This window comes from Balaenoptera ricei, chromosome 4, assembly GCF_028023285.1.
Source record: "Balaenoptera ricei isolate mBalRic1 chromosome 4, mBalRic1.hap2, whole genome shotgun sequence".
Lineage (NCBI taxonomy): Eukaryota > Metazoa > Chordata > Mammalia > Artiodactyla > Balaenopteridae > Balaenoptera > Balaenoptera ricei.
Genome location: NC_082642.1, coordinates 90,924,529 through 90,947,957, shown reverse-complemented (window position 1 = coordinate 90,947,957; position 23,429 = coordinate 90,924,529). Strand labels below are relative to the sequence as shown.

Here is a 23,429-nt window from a genome sequence, read left to right as displayed (position 1 = left end):
GAACAGATGTAAGGAAAGAGAAGGGCAAAGATGGCCTCACAGTAACTGATTTGAGACAGCAAGATAACAGGATAACATGACCTTAGCAAAGATGGGATGCCAGGTAGATTACTTGAATTTCATGTAACTCCAAGACATCCATGTGGAGATGTATGCAAAAGGCTAGCTGAAGGGCACAAGTTGGGTTGTAGAGGTAAGGAGGGAAAATATAAGGAGAGAAAGTGGAATGTCCAGGTATAAATCATCTACATCAGGCATTTATCAGGGGAAGAAAGAAAAATGGGATGGCACCCGGAAGATCAGGCACAAGGTGTGTGTTTGCCAGGACTGACCTGCGTGTGCGTGGAGACAGGAGGAAGAAAGAGGAATCAGAGGTAGCCGAGGAGCTAGGTCCACTAGGTGCATCCAACACAGGAGGAGAGTTTATCCTCAGGAAGGAGAGGCATTCCTTAACGGAGACAGAGATGGAGATAGTGAGGAAACTCACTCCCAAGGGCCTGGATCCAGATCAAACCCTCTAAAGCAGGTGCCAGGAAACTTCTTCCATAAGGGGCCAGATAGTCAATATTTTAGGCTTTGTGCACCATGTGGCCTCTGTCACAGCTACTCAACTCTGCCATAGACTGTCTAAGGCAGCCATAGACAATGCGTGAATGAATGGGCCTGGCTGTGTGCCAATAAGACTTTATTTTCAAAAACAGGCAGTGGTTATAAGGGTTAATTTTATTTTATATGAATTTCACCTCAATTTAAAAAATAGCAGGCTCTGGGCTTGATTCAGCCCACGGGGCTAGCGTTTGCCAACACCTGCTCTAGAGGTGAAAGAGGAGCCGTTGGGGACTTAGGGTCTGGGCTGGCGTCCACAGGACCATGAACAGTGAATGATGTGAGTTCAAATCCAGTATTACCACTTACTAGCTAATAACTTAACTTTCCTGAGCCTCAGTTTCTTCATCTGTAAAATGGAGGAAATAACAGTCCTACCTCACTGAGTTGTTCTGAGGATCAAATGAAACAATGAATATGGGTATCTAGCGTAACACCTGGCTCAGTGAAGATTTATTTATAAAGATTGACCATGAATTGCAGGATGCCACCTGCAGGTGGGACTGGAAGGAAGGAAGGAAGGAGGTGGGGGCTGGGCTGAGAGGTAAGGGGTGGGGCTGCACCACCTGGTGGCAGAGAGAACAAAATCTGTATGGCCAGGGCTACAAACAGACCCACAGGTGCAAACACACACACCTGTGCACACACAGGCACACCAAGGTCATGTAGCCCAACTCCACTGTTCTTAGTGGAACGAGGTTCTGCAGTGTTTTGTCTCTGGCTAAGTGTGCGGCCCATGGACGTGCCCCCTGCAGTTTGGTTTATCAGGCCCCAGCACGGACCAGCATGCCTCGCTAGCACATAGCATACGGAGCTCTGGTCTGGGACCACTGCTGCCCATCACAGAGCCTGGAGCTCATGGAGACCAGAGGCCTCAAGCTCAGGTCAGCTCAAAGCCTTTCCACCTGTGCTTCTCAAACTTTAGAAAGTCACCTGGGGGAGGGGTTACTTTAAAATGTATGTCCTGGGGCTTCCCTGGTGGCGCAGTGGTTGAGAGTCTGCCTGCCAATGCAGGGGACACGGGTTCGAGCCCTGGTCTGGGAAGATCCCACATGCCGCGGAGCAACTAGGCCCGTGAGGCACAACTACTGAGCCTGCGCGTCTGGAGCCTGTGCTCTGCAACAAGAGAGACCGCGATAGTGAGAGGCCCGCGCACCGCGATGAAGAGTGGCCCCCACTTGCCGCAACTAGAGAAAGCCCTGGCACAGAAACGAAGACCCAACACAGCCATAAATAAATAAATAAATAAATAAATAAATAAATTTAAAATGTATGTCCTAGTTGTAAAGCAACTCTACTCCAATAAAAATTAATAGTAAACAAAGTATGTCCTAGGCCTCACCCAAGAAATTCTGGTTTAGTAAGTCTGAGAAGGGCCCGGGAAACTGCATTTTAGCAAGCATCCCAGGTCATTTTTTACACCAGTGAGCTGAGAACCACGCTTTCAGAAATAAGACTTTGTCATCTCTGAACGCGGCTGCGTGATGAAACAATGGGATTCCCAACTTTGTCCCTAGAACTGCAGCCGTAGAACAGGGTCCACCCCTATCCATTAAACTTCCTCCTACTGCTCACGAGGAAAAGAGAAACTCAGGTTGGATGTCTTGGGGTAACATGACTAATTCTAAAACAGACGTGAAGATTTTCCAGGGCACTGTATTTACCCAGGAATTTTTTACCATCACCCAGAGAAGAGGTGATGCATTGTCCTCAGTCCGTGAAAATGTGAATAATTACTCTTCTCAGAACATTTTGGTTGAACCATCCGAGTGCAGTCTATTCCAAGTCCCATTTCCTTTCCTCCTAGCCAGCCAAGAAGTCTGTGCCCATTTCCTGCTTCTTAATCCTAGAATACTCCTAAAAACTGAGCTGCAGGCTACTGGGGGAGCAATTGCTGTCATCTGTTTTCACAGTTTCTGAATCAAAAAAAAAAACAAACACGTGGCTTTGCACACATAGACATTCAATAAATACTTGCTAAGTGAGTGACTGAATGAATCCGTGATGAGTTGGATGGGTTGACAGGGCACAGAAAAAATACTTAAAGCCATGAATTGGGATGATTTATAACTGAAGATACACCTCTATTACTGAAGGTCTTTCAATCTGGTTGGGCAGAAAAAGACCAACACAGATCATTAATAAAAGATGAGCAGAACCAAAACTACAGAGTCACTCACTACACACACACACACACACACACACACACACACACACGTACAGTTTATCTAAATAAATGTTGTTCCTTCAAATCAGCACCTTGAGAGGCCTTATAAAATTATTCCAGTGACACTGTCAGTCCTCAAAACGTGTTGTGTTGGCATCTCATCTTTAGAAATTGCTTCAGGAGTCAGTTTGCTTTATGGTCACACCTCATTTTTGACCCAAAGAGACGATTTAGCTTGATCGGTCCCCTCATTCCCAGATTTGGTTCCAAATGATTTTTGATGCTTCCAGAAATCAAATGAACCCTCAAAGGACAAAAACTTGTCATTCATGAGACTATTCAAAGGCTCAGAAGAGAATATTGAAAATGGAATTCCAAGCATGATTTAAGGAATGGCAGAATCATTGGATCAAATGTGTAAATTCTCACAAAAGACAGAGCTCTGAAGGGGCAAACCTACTCAGGGCAGATCAGGAGACTCAGTCCACTGCCATCAGTGAAGAACCCAATCCAGCTGTTCTCATCCTGAGCACAGTGGCACAGACTGGCCAGATGCCCACCAAACCTGGTCCCTCGTCTCCCTGAGCACAGAGCTGGCCCACATTTCCCAGCCAGCCTCTTAATGGAAAGTGGAAGGAAGTGATATGAGCCCTTTTAGCCCCTGAAACTGCCACAGCAGCCTCCCTTTCTTCTCTCACCTGCCAACGGGGTGCTGAGAATTCAGGGGAAGATTCCGAGGGCCTAGAAGATGTTCAACTACAAAACAGAATGACAGTGGTCCCTGAACGACAGTGTGGGGCAGAGCTCCCCTCCCCCTTCTGACTTGTATCAGACTGGAACAGAAGCCAGAAATAAATTTATGAGGTGTCAAGTCACTGAGATTTGAGGGCTGTTTGTTGCAGCAGCAAGCCCACCCTGACCAATACAGACACACAGAGTTACACAGAGTTGCCCGTCTGCCAAGCAGTTCACTTAAAAATTGACACCGCCGTTGCCAGTGACTGTCCTTGTGATTTTCAGTTTGGGGTTCATATTTGAACCTCAGCCTCTTAACACGTATGGTCTATGTCACATTGCACAGATCAGCATTCATCGAGCCCTCTTGCTGGCGGCTGGGGGATGACTGCTAATCCTTTGAAATGCTACTCACCCTCAGGGCTGCCCAAAGTGAATCTGATGTAGACCACATGGCCCATGATTCAAGCCAGTCTTCACATGTGGTAAGTCCAGCTTCTTTTTATAGAGAGGCATCTCTAACAAACACAAACAGTCAGGAAAGTGCACATGCACACACACACACACACACACGTGTGTGTGTTTTCAAAGAAACACAATTTTCCCCTTTTTTCTGTTTTTTTTTTTTTTTTTTTTTTCCTGGAGTAAAACTTGGAAAAAAAGAAACACAATTTAAAAAGGGAGAAAAAAAAAACAGGCTCTCCATTATTTTAGAGACTCCCATTTAGAGACCCGCCCTGCCTCTTTCAGAAGGAGGCTGTGGCCACCCTCACCTCAATGAATGGTGGTGAGTAGTCAACCACTATCTGCCGTGCACCCACCTAGCCCAGCAGCCTAGCGGACAGGTAAGGGCACCAGCCTTGGTGCTGCGAGATGGGCTGCACGCCCAGGACCACAGCCAGCTGCGGACCCCCTGATGCTGGTGGGCCTTCCTTGCCGTCTGCTTCACCCTTGACTTGCATGTGACCTTCCCCTCCAAGAAGAGTACCTTGTTAAGAGTCAGGGGCTTACACCTCTACTTCCTTCCTCAGACTGACAAACTGGCATCTATTTTCCTTTGTGAGCCCCTTCGAAGGCGCCCAGGCACACCTCCCCGATGCAGGGATGTTGAGCAGCGTGTGACGAGCACAGACTTCTGCATTTGCCTGTCTGAAGAGAAGTGCAAACGGTACGGACTAACAAGGTCACGCAACCGCCACTTCTGATCCTCTCCTCCAGGGCACCCATGTGGACATGGAGGAGATAAGACATAGCAAAAAGTGGGTTGTCTGCTCTCCAGTAAGCCTTGGTTCAAAAGAACTGGAGATGGGATAGGTTTTCTGATGTTTAAGAAAATTCCCCAAGGCTCTGGGAAGGGAATGGAGAAGGCTGAGAGCAGTGGTATAGGGACGTGGCCAAATGGGTCTGATTAGCCAAGGGAGTGGAGGGGGAGGCAGAGCTGAAACGGTGGTCAGCAAGCGGCGACTGCCAGCTCCCCGCGCCCTGACTATGCATGCCGCAGAGAGTGCCTGCTGGTGGCTGGAGAAGAGGTCCCACCTTGTCTGCCACTGACAAGATATAGCGTGACCTGCTGAAGCAGGAGAACTCCACCCTGCTCTGAAACTTCAGGCTAGCAGATGCCAAGAACCACTACAGTTCCCACTGATTTTTTTTCTTTCTATGTTGCCCACATTAAGTGACATGGAATTAGTAGGGGTGGTGGGAGAACACTTATGACACTGCCTCCACCTTGACTTCCTCCAAAAAAAATGTGAGTCTCACTTTACTAAGTACTCACAAATTCACTTGGAGGCAGGCAGGAATTATAATTCCCATTTTACAGAGAAGGAAATCAAGGCACAGAGAGGTTAAGAAGCCTACCCAAGGTCACAGAGCTAGTAAATGGTGGCGCCAATCCCCAGATCCTATGTAATAGTTACTTATATGGCCAAAGGAACTCTGCAGATGTGATTAAATTAAGGCTCTTGAGATGGGGAGATTATGCTAGATTATCCAGGTGGGCTCATCTAATTACATGGGTCCTTAAAAGCAGAAGAGGGAGGCAGGAAAGTTAGAGAAGATGTGATGACAGAAGCAGAGGAGGGAGACAATGGGACTGCGGACTGCTGGCTTTGAAGATGGAAGGGGCAACCACCAAGGAATGCAGGCAGCCTCTAGATGCTGGAAAGAGCAAGGAAAGAGATTCTCCCCCAGACCCTGCAGAAAGAACCCAGCTCTGCTGATGCCTTGATTTCAGCCCCGTGAGACCCATTTCGGACTTCTGACCTCCAGAACTGTAGGAGAGTACTTCTGTGTTGTTTTAAGCTACTAAATTTGTGGCAATTTGTTACAGCAGCAATAGGAAAGTAGTACCTCAGGACTGCGTGTTCTAATTGTTTTGCTCCTATCTCCACCCCGCTCCTCCCACCCAACAACCCACACCCACCAGGCACTGGGACAGCTTGTACTCAGCATACAGGGAGTGAGCGGGGTTGGGGGGCCCTCTGGGAACCTCCAACGACCAGTCCCTGCCTCTGCAAAGTTCAGGGCTGGTTCCTCCTCCCCTCCTCCCACGTGCTCTGACCTCAGGAGGGACGCCCCCCACTGGCCCTCTCTCCCCTCCCCAGTAAGGAGAGCAGGAACAGCAACACAATGTCAGCGAAAGAGCAGATCGAAGCTGGATTGTTTCTGAGCCTGGATCACGCCCACTGAATTCTTACAAGGGTCTTCTGGTAAAGCCCTAGAAAAAAAGGCTGAGGATGGATTTTTATGATCATTCTTCAGCTTTACCTCCTCGTTCCCGTAGCACACACAGAGAGGTAGCAAGCCCCTTCCAGACCTGACCCTTGCCTGACTTTCCAGTACTTCCCCTGCCTTGCACTGCCCCACCCGGACACTCTTGAAACCCTCAATTACCCTTCAGCCCCCAGACAGCTTTGATCACGCTGATCTCTCTATTGAGAATGTCCTGCCCCTCCTCTCTGCCTGTGAAGTGCTTGAATGAGGTCAGATATGTCCTCCTCCAGGGAGCCCTCCCTGACTACTGTCAGAATGGCTTAGAGCTCCTCTGTCCACCCACAGACCCTGTGTCTGCCTCTGTCACTACTCTCACTGCTACTGGGGTTCCTGTAGCTCTCCTCACTTTCCTCCTCCATGGAGAGGATGGAGCTACCACCCAAGCTCCCTCCTGCTATACCAGAGGGAGAGGGAACACCTCTGCCCCCACCACCAGTCTATCAGTCAGTATTAGCTCCTCCCCATGGGAGGGGGGAGGCCAGTCTGATTGGTCAGGTCTGGGGCCACAGTTCATTGGCAGGTAGAGCCTGGAGCTGAAAGGTGATCACTTTATGATCTCTGCCCACGTGTTATCGGGTGATGAGCCCAGCTGGTCATTCTCTCTCTTGATTCCAGCTCCTCATCCAAGGGTCTGAGAGAAGTGGATTCTTAGATTTAAGAGGAAGAAAGTTAGACATTACAGGCTTTGCTTCAACCGTCTGACCTCAGCTGCATTCTCTGCTACCACCCTTGTACCCTTGTCCAGGTATCAATACGTAAACTGGCACGGTGTTTCCCATCCTTAAATATACTTCCTCAATCAGAAACCTGGACGGAAGGTAGGACGATGAAATCCTGAACCTCAAACTTCCACACTGACTTATAATCGTTTGTGCAGGATGCACCCTATTGTGTAGGTCAGAGGACTTGTTAGCATGACTCCCAGAGACATCTGAGAAAATGACCCCTGTTCTGGCTCCTAGTCCTGAGTTCAAGAATGCTCTAGAACTGGGCAGTACTCACCTTGAAAGTTTGAGGGTGGTGACTGAGGAGTTCGTTCATTTCTGTCTGAATGGCCTGTGATCATATTTTTACATTATAAAGCTCTGAGATTGGTGAGCTGTACTCGGCTCAGGTGAGGTGGTCTCAGGCACGTGTACAATTGCTCCAGCCATGGATGGGTGCGTGGATGGGCAGACCAACGGGTGGGTCAGAGGGTGGGTGGATGGCAGAGTGAATGGTTGGATCAATGGGTGAGTGGGTAGATGGTTAGATGGCCTGGTGGATGGATGGATCATTAGACGGATAAATTCGTAAACAGTGTGGCCTGAAGGGAGACATTTGTGGTCCCAGAAGATCTAATATGACCCTCACTCCTTCCGACGTTTTCCCCTACAACTGTGCACGCCTTGGTTAGACCTTTAGTCTAGGGATCCATCCCTTTGTCTTTTTAAGAAAATGTTGCTAGTCTCACTGCCAAATATCCTGACTGTGCTGGCATTTTTAGCATTCTTTAGATAACCGAACTCTCTCTGAATGATCCAGTGTCGTCTGTCTCACTTCTCTGACAACCTGCACTTACTGCTGACCTCCGTCATACACGGACAGTACACGATACCTCTTATATGCCACCTCAGGTCCCCTCTGCCCCACCTGATTCTGGAGCTGAGGCTGGTCCATCTCAGCCAACACCACAGCAACCAGTTCTGCCGGGCTCCAGTCAATTTAATGCACACAAATCCAACAGTGCCTCATGCCCACAGGGTAGCTGCTTGCAGCAGAACTCGCTAGGTACTCACACAAGTTCAAATCACAAGTGCGGGGTGGCGGGGGGCGCGTGTTAATGCCCCTCAAGGCTAGCCTTTGACTATGGGAAACAGGAACCAGTGGATGAATTCTCATCCCTTCCTCCCTCTGCAAGGGGGTCATGAGACACAGGTATGCCTATCATCTCTCAGAAGGGTCCTCTGAGACTAAGTGTCCCGTTGCACATGATACTAAAGGGTCACTAACCCAATGTCATGCCTCCTCACCTGTACCACTCTTTTCCCTCACTCCTTCCATGGATGTACACCCCAGTAAAGCAATAGCACATGAACTTCTGCTTTCTGGGGAGCCCAGGCTAAGACTCCGTTACTGCTTTACTGATTACTATTACTATTTATACAATATAGTTTTGTTTAAATACAAGATATTTGGACCTAAGTAGAGGTTCGACTGTTTAGCGTCTGCCATTTCAGTACCCTCAACACCGAGTCAAATGCTGGAATTCTCTCTCATACCCATTCTTCTCTTACTCTTTTCCATAAAGTTAATCATATTGGGAAAGTTCTCATCTTGGATACTTGAATCTTCTGCTGTATATGGTTTTCAAACTCAGGACCATCTTTTTCAGAGGGGATACTTTTTTAGCTTGTTATCCAGAATTCAAAAAAGCAAAAAGCTGAATCAGTAAAGCTTTCTGTGGCTGGCTGAAAAATGGCTCCCCCAAATATATCCACAACCCAATCTGTGTTACCTGGGAATGTTTCCTCATTTGCCAAGGCCTTTGCAGGTGTGATGAAGTTAAGACTCTTGAGATGAGGAGATTATCCTGGATTATCTGGGTGGACCCTAAATGCAATCACATGTATCCTTAAAAGAGGGAGGCAGAGGCCCACGTCAGGTGCACACAGGAGAAGGCAATGTGGTCACACTGAGTGAGATGTGCAGGTGTTGGTCTTAAAGATGGGAGTGATGTGGCCACAAGTCACGGAATGCCAGCAGCCAACAGAAGCTGGAACACGCAAGGACCAAATTCTTCCCTAGAGCCTCTGGAGGGAGCAGAGTCCTGCTAACACCTTGATTTCAGCTCAGTGATACCGATTTTGGACATCTGGTCTCCAGAACTGTGAGTGAATAAATTTCTGTTGATTTAAGCTACTCAGTTTGTGTAATTTGTTACAGCAGCTACAGGAAACTAGTGCGGCTTCTTCTTAAAAAGGGCCTTCAGAGAACACCAACTCAGCCCTTCATGAATATTGTCTTTAATGATTTCCCATATGCCTATAGTTAACTCAGTGTTTGCTTTCTTTACATTGTTTCTAATGATGTTTGGAACTCTGGTATTTAACCCCAAAGGTGCATGAACAGTAATTATAAACTAGATCTCACTGTGAACAGTAAGCATAAACTATCAACAGGTCTCATTTTCTAAGAGAGAAGGTTGAGACCTAACTGGCCCCTAATCATGACTTTCCCACCCCCCACTTGCTTTAAGCCCGTTTCATCCAACAGGTCAGCGTTTTTCAAAATGGTGTCCAAGGGTCACCTGTGTTGAGTCACCTGAGGCACTCATTAAAAATGTAAAGTCCACGACTCGCCCCCAAGCTTTACCTCCAGGATTGAGCTGCAGAAATATGCACTTTTAACAAGCCTCCCAGGTTTCTTAGCACACTGACTTTGAGAAGCTCTATTACAGAAGAAAGAGGTCAGATCTGATCCAACAGTACCTCCCTCCATGGTTCAGTGGTGAAACCACCAACTCTGGGCCAGGGCTGAACTCATGCAGGCGCAGCCACGGCCCCGGCCCCCAGACTGGATGCCTGTGATGAATGCCACACTGAGCTCATAGAGGAACCAAAATTGTCCTGTCCCCTCATGTGCTCATACTGCAAAACAGCTGCAAAGGTGTCCAGAGTGCGGGGCACCACACGTGCTTTTGAGAATGTGAGTCACCATTAAGTAATTCATGGTAATTTAACTTTTTAATTAAAAAGACCTTCACTAAACAATAATAGCTTACAAATGCATGTACCTTTTGAACTTGCAATTCCACTTTTGGGAGTTTATCCTACAGATATTCGTCATGCTTGTACATATGAACACGATTATTCACTGCAGAACTGATTGTAATAGTAAAAGACTGGAAACAATCCAAATGCCATCATTGTGGAACTGATGAAATAAACTATAGCACATTCATATAATGAAAAATAATGAGGAAACGGCATGTGTATTGATATGGAAATGTCTCCAAGATAGATTGTTAAGGGGAAAGGCAAGGTACAGAACACACGTATGATATGCTACCTTTTGTGGATGAAAAGGGAGTAATAAAAATCCACATTCCTATTTGCTTGTACATTCGTAACGAAATGTGGGGAGCGTTAGCTAAGAATAGTGGTTATCTCTGGGGCAGGGGTTAGGAACTGAACAGATGACAAACAAGGATGGGAGGGAGACTTTTCACTATATATACGATTCTACTTCGGGGTTTGGAACCATGTAAGCATACTATTTATTCAAGGAATAAATAATAAAATAAAATTTAAAATAACCATTTATTGTGGCACTCAGAACAAGCAATCTGGTCTGGACACCTGCAAGTCTTGGTGTCCACATGGAGCTCTTCAGACTGGAGGCGTGTTTCAGGGGCCACCGCCATTGCAGTGGGTCCCCTGGTTAGCCGCGGTGCTCCAGACCAGAATGCACATTTCCATCATCCAAAATGACGGGGGGAGGACAGGTCTTTGAGTTTCTTACCGAGGAGAACCAGCTTCACAAAGGTTCTGGGATTTGGGTCCACTGTACCCTGGACAGCTACGCGAGGGGAGGGTCCCAGGCTGCCGAGTACTGACGACTCAGTACTCTAGTACCGAGGCATCATCAGCTGTTCCCGGCTCACGAGGGAGGAGTGGTGATAGCGATCCCGGGTGGCGAAGTCTGCGTTCTCCTGGGTGAGCTGAGTCATCTCCATGTCAACCCTAGCCAGGGACGGCGCCAAAATTATCTGCTCTCGGGGGGATCGCAGGTTCCTTTGGTGAGAGAAACACGGAGGACGGTCAGAAGGAAAGACCAAACGCTAACCAGTGGCAGTAAGTCTCCTCTGGGATGGAGAAATGATTTGCAAAAATGTCATCGTGTTTATTACCAAACATGTATTAAACAACATAACTGTTGAAAGCTATATGTACAATACTTCATGAACCCAAAGTATGAGAAATAAGCATCAAACAAAGAGTGATACTTACCTTCTTTTAGTAGAAATGTATAAAACTATAAAAATAACCTTCCAAATGCTGTTGTGTTGGGGCTCTGTAGCTTTACTTGGCTTTCTTGTCAAATGAAATAATGGAATGGAGAGGCTGGAAAGCTGAGGTGAGTAGAAAGAGAAACCTTCGCTTTGGTTCACTGGAAAGAAAGTTGAGTGAGGAATGATCTCCAGAGCCGAGGTTTATAGAGCAAGCAGCTACGTGGTAAAGTGCAAAGGCTTTTGGCACCAAGCTGGCCTAAGGCAAAGAGCGAGTCCCAATACGGATTCCACTGTCACTGAAGGGTCCACATAAGAGTTGGAGCTGGAATAAACTGGTAAAGAAAAATGTTAGGGATGCGTGAAGAAAGTGCTGACAGCAGAAAGGAGTAAGGAAAGACCATCCTGGCAGCCAGGGTATCTATAGAAGACAGAGACAGTCACAGCTTTGCCACGAATCAGGCTGGTGGCCTCAGGCAAACCTCTTCACCTCCTTGTGCCTCTATTTCCTCACCTTCTCAGGCCCCTTCTAGTTCCTTCCACCTATGCTAGGTCCTGAAATCACACCTTAGGCATAGATTTTCTCTTAAAACTTTACCCTAAGAGAATCATTTGCTTTATAAGTAGCAGCGTTCAATTGTTTAAATAAGGAATATATTTGATACATGTAAAAAACTGGTAGAAACCTTGTTATAAATCTGTGGAACTTAAGCAGAAAGCTTCACTGACTAGAAAAACGTGCTGTTACAGAAGTTTGGATCACACAACTAAGGCTTTGCAGCTGCTTGATGAGAACACATCTAAATTAGGTGGGTTGAGGTTTTCTGAGAAATGAATTAACTTCTATAAAGGTTGAATCTTCAAGAAGTAAGGTTAGGAAGTGACAGAAATGCCATACCAGTCAACATGTGTTTTTGCCAGTGAACTTTCTTGTAAATGCTTTCTTTTTTTTTTTTTTTTAAGGTAAAACCATCGTATTTTTCTGAGTTCAGGGAAATAGCACACTTCACTTTCTAGTCTAGAATGGCCTAAGAGTTCTCACCTGGGCAGTTGCTAGGACTTCAGGAAAGAAAGGTTTCTTAAGGTCAGGCTTAATTTCACATAATTCTGAGAACTGTAGGTGTAACAGAGGAAGTAACAGCCAAATTCCTTTGCCCACAACACCCTACAATATTATTCTTCTTTGGTTTTGAAGAGCATCTGGGGCAACAGGTGTGAAAAAAACTCAAAATTACAAAAGAGAAAACACAGCTACCAGTTTCTACTTTTAAATGGATCACCATTTCTTGGTCCTTTCACCCTCCTGAACAACTATCACAAAATATCGCTCAGTCACCATGATGAGGCCAGCAAATTTGACACTGAGACTTAGCTGAGGCCTCCACCAACCACTCCACAAGCCCACAGAGCTATGAATAGTGTGGACTAGGTTCTCTTCCAACCAAAGTACTGCCCTTTTCTAAGAATAATCTCCTCCTAATACATTCTTCTTTCCACATTGCACAACAGTGACCTCAGAGGTGAAATTCCAGAAATTCAGAGTCCAAAAAAGAGTAGTGACCTCCCATGGTCATTTGTAGGCTTTCAAAGCCTACAATACCTAAAAATATTCATGTAAAATCAGATAAGGCCAAATATTCTCAACCACACACCAGCTGTAGCTCCAGAATCTGCAGGCAGCTTTCACACAGAATCTATTTCCACTTAAACTCTACTTGCCCTCAGGCCTAGGAGGCTGGGGAAAATGGATCAGTGCTGTGATCTGAGTCACCCAACCTGGTGCCTCAGCCTGGAAAAGAGGCAGAGAGGTGACACACCCACACCACAGCTCCACACAGGACGTTTAGCCCAGCTTCCAAGCAAACAGCAGGGAATTACCCCCCTACACACCACTCTCCCTGCCAGCCCTCTCCCTGTTGGTTTCCATGGCTCCTGCTCCTTTCATCATCATTTCTCTAGCATCCAGCCTTCATTTCTTGGGCCAACTTGAACAGATTGGCAGCGCTTATAAAGAGTTGTCTTAAGAAGGATTCTTGGGAGGGAGGAATGGGGAGTTATTGTTTAATGGGTATAGAGTTTCCGTTTTGCAAGATGAAGAGTTCTGGAGGTGCCTGGAGGTGACGGTTGCATAACAGTATGAATGTACTTAATACCATTAAACTGTATACTTTAAAATGGTTAAGATGATAAATTTTATGGTATGTGTATTTTACCACAATAAAAAAAAATGGGGAAAAAAATTCTGAACTTACATCTGGGATCAGTGGGAAAGGGTCCCATAATCCATCAGCAACGTCTGGGCATAGAAGGTGGAAATATTGGCAAGGGCAACCCAGACTTCTAGAGTTTCAAAAACAAACCAACAAAATGAAACCAAATAAACACTTAGTTGGGTTCTGCCTGGATTTTCCCAGCCTGTAGCTTTGGCTCCTCACTGATATTGAAAGGGGAGGGAGGTAATTTCCCAGAGTCTTGAGGCCTTCAAAGGTGAGGAGGCATTGGCACTGGAAGGGTAGAGGAGGAGGAGAGAGATTAGGGCACTCATGAAAACTTCCCTTCCCTGTGAGGCCTTCTCCTGTTTCTCAGGAAAGTTTGTTCTTCCCTTTCCCTGAATATTTGAGCATGGAGGTCCCACAGAAATCCTGCAGGATCGCTACTCTGTTTCTGTACTTGGCCTCTGCACTTTCACCAATACAGTCATGTCAACTACCTCTGACTTGAGATGGAAGAATGGGAGTTCTCTGGGCCTTGGTCTTGTGTGTGAGTACTAATGCTAGTGTGTCTTAGGCTGTGAACTCACTGAGAGTAACTCTCTTGACTTATATCACTCTGCAACCAGATTCTAAAGAAAGCCTCTGTTCATGATTCCTGAGGATAAGAAGACAAGTAGACATGGGCCAGAGGAAGCTTCTGAGAAGCTAAAGCAGGGAGGCTGGGTGGTGGAGGGCAGTGAGGAGCAGTCTGAGTTTCCTTGAGGTTCTCAATTGTCAGGTATTCACACCGCAATTCACCCAAGCCCAGCTAGAAATGGAACACCCTTAGCACGTCCCAGGCCCCTCATCCAGGCCCCAGATTGGCACAGACCTGTAGGAGGGGATCAGAAGAGACCTCATCCATCTGAAAAGGCTGAAGTTGGAGGCTAAACCTGCAGGGAAGACACAGACATAAATATTTATGAAGGCTCTATGTATGCATCTAGAATCCCAGGTTTAATGGGATAAATATACCTCCCCCGACACACACACACAATAGCACAAAAAATTTTTTTTTCCTTTTTCAGTCTAACCCAACAACATTCATTGTAATACTCTGACAGCAACCTGCTAAGGACTTCATACTTACATGTAGTTTCCAAAAGCTGATTTCTAAACTCCAAAATCCCAAGAAAGAAACTGGATGCATTTATAGAGAAAGAAGCAGAGGACTTGCTAACTTCAGTCTTAGGAATTTAAAATTTTTTTTAATTTTGATACTTTTTTTCCTTAGATTCAAACTGATTATGTGTTTAAGTAGATACTATAAAGTCCCCTACTAGACCATATACTCTTTGAGGACAGGAAGCACATCTTTTTCGCCTGGTAACACTCACAACAGCCACAGGATCTGGCCCTTAGGAAGTTTTCTTCAGATGCTGGGTGAATCAAATAGCGCCACATGTGGAAATGTTAGTGCTGAAGTTTGAAATGAGATTGTTGTGGATAGTGACCAAATATCCTGACATCAGACACACTGTCTAGAATATGGTTTATCAACTTTTTTTTTTTTTTTTTAATAAATTTATTTATTTATTTATTTTTGGCTGTGTTGGGTCTTTGTTTCTGTGTGAGGGCTTTCTCCAGTTGCGGCGAGCGGGGGCCACTCTTCATCGCGGTGCGTGGGCCTATCACTGTCGCGGCCTCTTTTGTTGCGGAGCACAGGCCCCAGATGCGCAAGCTCAGTAGTTGTGGCTCACGGGCTTAAGTTGCTCCGCGGCATGTGGGATCTTCCCAGACCAGGGCTCGAACCCGTGTCCCCTGCATTGGCAGGCGGATTCTTAACCACTGCGCCACCAGGGAAGCCCTATCAACTTTTTTTAAAAAGCTTTTTTTTAAAATCCATTCCTCCTTTGGTGTGAGTTTTTTTTTAAATCTCACAAAATGAATTATATATAACTTTAGGAAAGCAAATGAAATGTAATTTTATAAAATGCTTTTCCAAATTATATATATTCACTCCACCAGATACATATTTTATATATATATGTATGAGTGTGTGTGTGTGTGTGTATATATATACATGGCTGGTTGAAAATTGGTTAATTAGATCATGTTCAATATATGATCAGGAAGTGAGCATTATTTTAAGAGGCTTATGTTAGAATCTTGACTAATGTCAACAGTATGCAGCTGATAACATGTATGTAGAAAATAAACATAAATATTCTATTAACTGGTCCTACCTATTTATGCTCATTTAGATTCTAAATTATCTAAATTTTAGATGAAGATTGGCCTGAAATTTGATTTCATACTTTCCTGTAAATAAATTTCTGGGAAATATTTAAATTTGTTAGGATCAAACTAACTTCTAAGAAATTCAGAAGCAATCACTGATGTAATCAGTATGTTAATTAAAATATATTCTCTCCATTAAATTAGCTGATATAAGGACCCTTAGTATGACTTTTTCTAAAGCATTATTTTTAATGTACATGTGATTCAAGTGTTTGAAGCGCATTTCTTTCAAAAATGTATATCAGAATGAAACTGAGTCATTTGTTGAGATGTGGATGGATCTAGAGACTGTCATACAAAGTGAAGTAAGTCAGAAAGAGAAAAACAAATATCGTATATTAACGCATGTATGTGGAACCTAGAAAAATGGTACAGATGAGCCGGTTTGCAGGGCAGAAGTTGAGACACAGATGTAGAGAACAGACATATGGACACCAAGGGGGGAAAACTGCGGTGGGGTGGGGATGGTGGTGTGCTGAATTGGGCGATTGGGATTGACATGTATACACTGATGTGTATAAAACTGATGACTAATAAGAACCTGCAGTATAAAAAAACAAACAAACAAAACAACTAATACTAAACTTTCATTGGGTTATTTGTATGGAAATATGTTAATATAAATGTTTCAGACATTACATGAAATTTCTAAAAATCTTATATGTTCTGGTATAATGTTATAAGTCATAATTCTAGTTATTACTTTAAAATGTATATCTCAGAAATAACTAAATTTCCTTGTCAATTGCATTATTATGAACTTTCATCAAAAAAAAATGTATATCAGACTATTCTAATTTGGAAGCATTTTTTTTCAGTTTGCCTGGATTGTTATGGTCCATCTGATTTAGTTAGGACTTAAAACTACATAATTACTTTATTTTAAAAATTGGGACATTGTAGAATTTTGATGAAAAGAGCTCTTGAATGTATTTTAAAAACAGCTTTATTATTGAGGAATAACTGACATACAGTAAACAGAGTATTGATAATATTTTCTTCCTTTCCTTATTCTTTTTTTTTTTAACATCTTTATTGGAGTATAATTGGTTTACAATGGTGTGATAGTTTCTGCTTTATAACAAAGTAAATCAGTTATACATATACATATGTCCCCATATCTCCTCCCTCTTGCATCTCCCTCCCTCCCATCCTCCCTATCCCACCCCTCTAGGCGGTCACAAAGCACAGAGCTGATCTCCCTGTGCCATTCGGTTGCTTCCCACTAGCTATCTATTTCACTGGGGTCTTGATCCTAGAGGTGTTTATTCCTAGAGATAGGAAACAACTCCCCTACGAGCACACCTTTGATATACAAACCGACCAATCCAGAGCCCACACCCCCAACCATCTCCTTTATCAAGCTCTCACACATCAAGCCAATATTCCCCTGCCTTAAATCACCCCAGGGCCAAAAACCAGACAACTAGAGACCACCCCTATAACCTAGAGTCTGCTGAAATTATGCAAACTACCTAATCCCAAACTTACTCAGCTACCTACCTGCCTTGTCCATTCTTTCCCACTAAAAGCCTAATAAAGGCTATGGGCCATGCTCTCCCCGCTTCCTCTTTTGCCTCCTGACCAACCCTGGTCCTCTCCGTTGTGGCCCTGCATGATCCTCCTGTTCCTAGGCATGTGAGTATAAACTTCTTTCTTCATGATAATAATTTCTGTGTCTGTGTGTCTTATCATACCTGACTAAAACAAATCCCAGGTACATTTTTAGAACAAACTACATGCATTTAAAGTGTACAATTTGGTAAGTGTTGACACATGCATATACTGTGAAATCATCACTAAAAGCAAGATAATGAACATATCCATCACCTCCAAAAGCTCCCTCAAGCCACGTCATAAGACCTCCCTCCCTCATATCCACCTCCCAGCCCTCATCCAAAGGCAACCGCTGATAGTGCTGTCATCAGAGATTAGTTTGCATTTTTAATAATTACATATGTATATATGTAAAATATTAGATTATGTACTCATTTTGTCTGGTTTCTTTCACTCAGCACAGTTATTCTGAGATTCATGCTATTGCATATATCGATAGTTCATTCTTTTTATTACGAAATAGTATTCCGTTGTATGGCTATACTATACTTATAGAGTAACCTGTTGATGGACATGTGAACTGTTTTCAGTTTTTGACTATTACAAACTAAGCTGCTATAAATATTCATATACACGTTTTTAATATGCCCGTATGCTTTTAATTCTCTTTGGTAAATACCTAGGAGTACAGTGGCTAATTCATATAGCAGATATGTATTTTTTTAATACACTGCCAAATGGTTTCACAAAGTGATCGTATTATTTTTACATTTTCATCAGCTATATATGATAGCTCTAGCTGCTCCACATCCTTGCCAACATTTGGCATGATCAGTATTTTTAATTTTAATCACCCTGATAGGTGTATAATAATATTATATTGTGGTTTTAATTTGCATTTCTTAATGACTAATCACAGTGAGTACCTTTTCACGTGCTTATTTGTCAACCATATATGTTCTTTGCTGAAACCTATTTAAAACTTATGCCCATTTAAAATTTTTTGTTTTCTTATTACTGAGTTTTGAGGGTTTTTATATATTCTAGATACAAGTCCTTTTCAAACATGTGATTTGCTAATATTTTCTCATAGTCTATGGCTTGCCTTTGCATTCCTTTACCAGTGTGTTTGGAGGAACAGTCCTTAATTTTGATGAAGTCCAATTTATCAATTTTTTTTCCTGCTTTTGGTGTTATATCTAAGAAATCTGTCTCACTCATAGTCACAATTTTTTTCCCTATATTTTCTAGGATCCATTTTGAGCTCTTTTTACATTGTATGATGTATGAAGTTTGTTTTTTGCTTGTAGATTTCCAATTGTTCCAGCAGCATTTGCTGAAAAGACTATTTTTTTCCTCCACTGAATTGCCTTTGCAATTTCTGGACTCTCTACTCTGTCCATTGATTTTTTTTTATCTGTCTTGATCCCAATACCATGCTGTCTTGATTACTTTAGCTTTACAGTTAGTTTTGAAATCAGGTAGTGTTAAGTCTTGCAACTTTGTTTTTCTTTTACGAAGTTGCTTGGGCTATTCTAGGTCCTTTGAATTTCCATATAAATACTTTAGGATCTGCTTTCCAATTTCTACAAAAAAGGCAGCTGTGATTTTGATTGGGATTATATCTAATCTACAGAAAATTCTGAGGTGAAATGTCATCTTAAGAATACTGAATCTTCGATTCATGAATATAGTATAAATCTTCATTTATTTCTTTAATTTCTTCTTTAATTTCCTCTCAAAATGTTTTGTAGTTTTCCTCTTCTAGTCTGTAAATATGGTGAATTACATTGATTGATTAAGAATGTTAAACCAGGGCCTAGAGACTGTCATACAGAATGAAGTAAGTCAGAAAGAGAAAAACAAATATTGTATATTAATGCATATATGTGGAATCTAGAAAAATGGTACAGATGAACCTATTTGCAAAGCAGAAGTAGAGACACAGATGTAGAGAACAAATGTATGGACACCAAGGGGGGGAAGGAGAGGTGGGATGAATTGGGAGATTGGGATTGACATATATACACTACTATGTACAAAACAGATAACTACTGAGAACTGATAGATAACTAAAATAGATAACTAATGAGAACCTACTGTATAGCACAGGGAAATCTACTCAGTGCTCTGTGGTGACCTAAATGGGAAGGAAATCCAAAAAAGAGGGGATATATGTATACATATAACTGATTCACTTTGCTGTACAGACACAAACTAATACAACACTGTAAAGCAACTATACGCCAATAAAAATTTAAAAAAAGAGAGAGAGAGAATGTTAAACTAACCTTGAATTCCTAGGATAACCCACTTGGTTATCATGTATTATTATGCTTTTTATATTATTTTGTATTCAATTTGTTAAAGTCTTGTCAAGAAGTTTTATATCTATGTTCATGAGGGATATTGATGTGCAGTCTTCTGAAGAATTTGTATCAAATTGATATTCTTTCTTCCTTAAGTGTTAGATAGGTTTCATTAGTGACGCCATCTGGGCCCAAGGTTTTCTTTATGGGAAGGTTTTTTAATGACAAGTTTAATTTCTTTCATGAGATGACCTAAACAGCCCTATATGTCTTCTAGAGTGAGCTTTGATATTTGATAGTTTGTATCTTTTGAGGAATTTGTCCAATTCATCTGTCAAATTTATTGCATAAAGCTGTTTAAAATACTTCCTTATTTTCCTTTTTAATGTCTGTAGACTCTCCAGTTATGTCATTTCTCTCACTCCTGGTGTTGATCATTTGTGTTTCCTCTCCTTTTATTCTGATCAGTCTGGCTAGAGGTTTGTGAATTTTATTGATCTCACATAACCAGCTTTTTCTTTCACTGGCATTCTCTATTTTTCCCTGTTTTATATTTTATTGATTTCTACTTTGATCTTCATTGTTTCCCTGTTTCTTCTTACTTGGGTTTAATTTGCTCTTTTTCTCTAGTTTCTTAAGTGGGAAACTGGGGTTATTATTTTGAGACATTTTTTTCTTTTCTAATATAAGCATTTGATGCAGTAAATTTCCCTCTAAGTAGTGAATTAGCTGCATCCCACAATTTTGATGTTATATTTTCATTTTCATTCAGTTCAAAATACTTTTAAATTTTACTTATTTGTCCTTTGAACCATGAGTTAGTTTCTTTAGTTTACTTAGTGCTCTTTAGTGTTCTTAGTCATTTAGTGTTATTCAGTGTTCTTTAGTTTCTAAATATTTGGGAATTTTCCAGATATCTTTCTGGTATTTATTTCTAATTTACTTCCCCTTTTGTTCTTGAATTGACTTGAATACCCTTAAACTTTCTTAGATTTTAAAAAATGTCCTAGAACATGGTTTATGCTCGTAAATGTTTCATGTACACTTAAAAATATATATTCTGCTGTTGTTAGGTGGAATATTCTATAAATATCAATTTGGCCAGGTTTATTGATAACGTTATTCAAGTCTTCTAAAGCCCTACTGAGTTTTTGCCTACTTGTTTTATCAATTATTGAGAGAGAGGTGTTGAAATCTCTGACTGTAATTGAGAATTATTCTACTTATTATTGCAGATCTATCAGGCTTTGTTTTTTATATTTCAAAGCTCTGTTTTTAAGTGCATAAATGTTAAGATTTATTATGTTCTCTTGATTAATTTTCCCTTTGTCTTTATGAAATGACCCTCTTTATCCCTGGTAATATTCTTTTTTTTTTTTTTAATAAATTTATTTATTTATTTATTTATTTTTGGCTGTGTTGGGTCTTCGTTTCTGCACAAGAGCTTTCTCTAGTTGCAGCAAGCGGGGGCCACTCTTCATCGCGGTGCGCGGGCCTCTCACTGTCGCGGCCTCTCTTGTTGCGGAGCACAGGCTCCAGACGCGCAGGCTCAGTAGTTGTGGCTCACGGGCCCAGTTGCTCCGCGGCATGTGGGATCTTCCCAGACCAGGGCTCAAACCCGTGTCCCCTGCATTGGCAGGCAGATTCTCAACCACTGCGCCACCAGGGAAGCCCCCCTGGTAATATTCTTTTCTCTGAAATCTACTTTGTCTGATGTTAATATAGTCACTCCAGCTTTCTCTGATTTATCTTACCATGATATATCTTTTTTCCATCCTTTTAACTTATTTGTGTCTTTATACTGAAAGTAGGTTTCTTGTAGATAGCATATAGTTGGATCATGCTTTTTTATTCAATCTGACAATCTCAGTGCTTGGACCTTTTAATTGGGAGTGTTTATTTCATTTTATTTTTTTAATTATCTTTTTTAAAAATTTTTAATTAATTTATTTTTATTTTTGGCTGCATTGGGTCTTCGTTGCTGCATGTGGGCTTTCTCTAGTTGCCTTGAGTTGGGGCTAATCTTCATTGCGGTGCTCGGGCTTCTCGTTGTGGTGGCTTCTCTTGTCACGGAGCATGGGCTCTAGGTGCGCGGGCTTCAGTAGTTGTGGCTCATGGGCTCCAGAGCGCAGGCTCAGTAGTTGTGGCGCACGGGCTTAGTTGTTCCACGGTATGTGGGATCTTCCTGGACCAGGGCTCAAACCTGTGTCCCCTGCATTGGCAGGCGGATTCTTAACCACTGTGCCACCAGGGAAGTCCCTGATTGGGAGTGTTTAGACTATTTAAAATTAGTGTGGTTACTGATATGGCTAGATTTATATAAACCACCTTGCTATTTGTTTTTGGTCTATTATCTTTTTCTCTTTTTTCTAATTAACATTGATCTGAGTATTTTTAATTCAATTTTATCCCCTTTATTGACTTATTACTTGTAATTCTTTGCTGTGTTAGAGGCAGACCTCATTTTACTGCACTTTGTTTACTGTGCTTCTCAGTATTGCATCTTTTACAAGTTGAAGGTTTGTGGCAACCCTGGATCAAGCAAGTCTATCAGGGCCATTTCCCCAACAGCATTTGCTCACTTTCTGTGTCTGTGTCACAGTTTGGTAATTCTTACAATATTTCAAACTTTTTCATTATTATTATATTTCTCATGGTGATCTGTGATCAGTCATCTTTAATGTTACTATTATGACTCGATGAAGGCTCAGGTGACAGTTAGCCTTTTTTAGCGATAAAGTATTTTAAAATTAAGTTATGTACATTGTTTTTTGAGACATAATGCTATTGCACACTTAACAGACTACCGTATAGTGTAAACATAACTTTTATATGTACTAGGAAACAAAAATATTTGTCTGACTCGCATTATTGCAATATTCCAGTGATCTGGAACTGAACTCACAATATTTCCAAGGTATACTGGTAGTTTAGTAGTTGCTTTAGGGTTTGTAGTACACATTTTTAACTCATCACAGTCTACCTTTAAGTGATATTTTAGTACTTCACATATACTATAAGAAACTTCCAACAGTATATCCCCATTTCTTCCCTCCTGGCCCTTGTGCTATTGTTGTCATCCATTTTACTTCTACATGTCTTATAAACCTCACGATTTATTATTATTTTTCATTTGTTATCATTTATGCGCATGCCATATTTTTTCTCCTAGACTGTCAGCTCCTTGAAAGCGGGATTTGTATCTGAGTCAGTGTTGGCATTTAATAGGTGTTCGAAACAGGTTTTTTTCAATAAATGCTAAAAGAGAAGAAAGGAGGTGGTGGCAAAATGGCTCTGTTGCTTACCAAGATGAAGCCCGGAACTGGTCCAACCAATGTAGAAATACACAATGGCAGCAACACCCATGTTAACCAGGGTATAGACCCACTGGATCACAAACATGATGAGAAGGGACCCAACAGCCTGTTCAAACAGAAGGAAGTGCACATCAGCTAATGATTTAAACACATGGTAAGCAAGCCACAAGGCTAGGGCCTTAAGAAACAACAGTCCTCTCGTCAACCTCTGAACACTCTACAAGTCTGAATAATTGAAGTTCACTCATAATTCATAAAACCCCTCTAAAGTAGATATTTGAGAAGACATCCCTGAAAGTACCCTCTAATCAAAACAATCAATAAATAGACATTCTATCCTAGCTCCTTGTTCTACTCCTTTCTAGGAGAAACAAGTTAGAGTAAAATTACGCTAATATGGTGTATCTAGAAATTAGGTGATCCAGAGTTTATCAGGGATGATTAATTATTTAAAAAGTAAACCATTGATTAAAATAAGTG

General features: G+C 42.3%; 1 protein-coding gene across 5 annotated transcripts in view; it reads right to left on the bottom strand.

Moving 5' to 3' along the window:
• Positions 1–10,565: 10,565 nt before the first annotated feature.
• SLC12A8 (solute carrier family 12 member 8) overlaps positions 10,566–23,429 on the bottom strand; it is a 133,570-nt gene continuing 120,706 nt past the window's right edge. For all 5 annotated transcript variants that reach the window (XM_059922110.1, XM_059922114.1, XM_059922111.1 and 2 more), the window contains 3 exons: positions 22,938–23,055; positions 14,358–14,418; positions 10,566–11,058 (listed from right to left, as the gene is read on the bottom strand). In XM_059922110.1, coding sequence (XP_059778093.1) covers positions 10,893–11,058; positions 14,358–14,418; positions 22,938–23,055 — 345 coding nt within the window. In that variant the 3' untranslated portion in view covers positions 10,566–10,892. The remainder of the gene's footprint in view (positions 11,059–14,357; positions 14,419–22,937; positions 23,056–23,429) is intronic.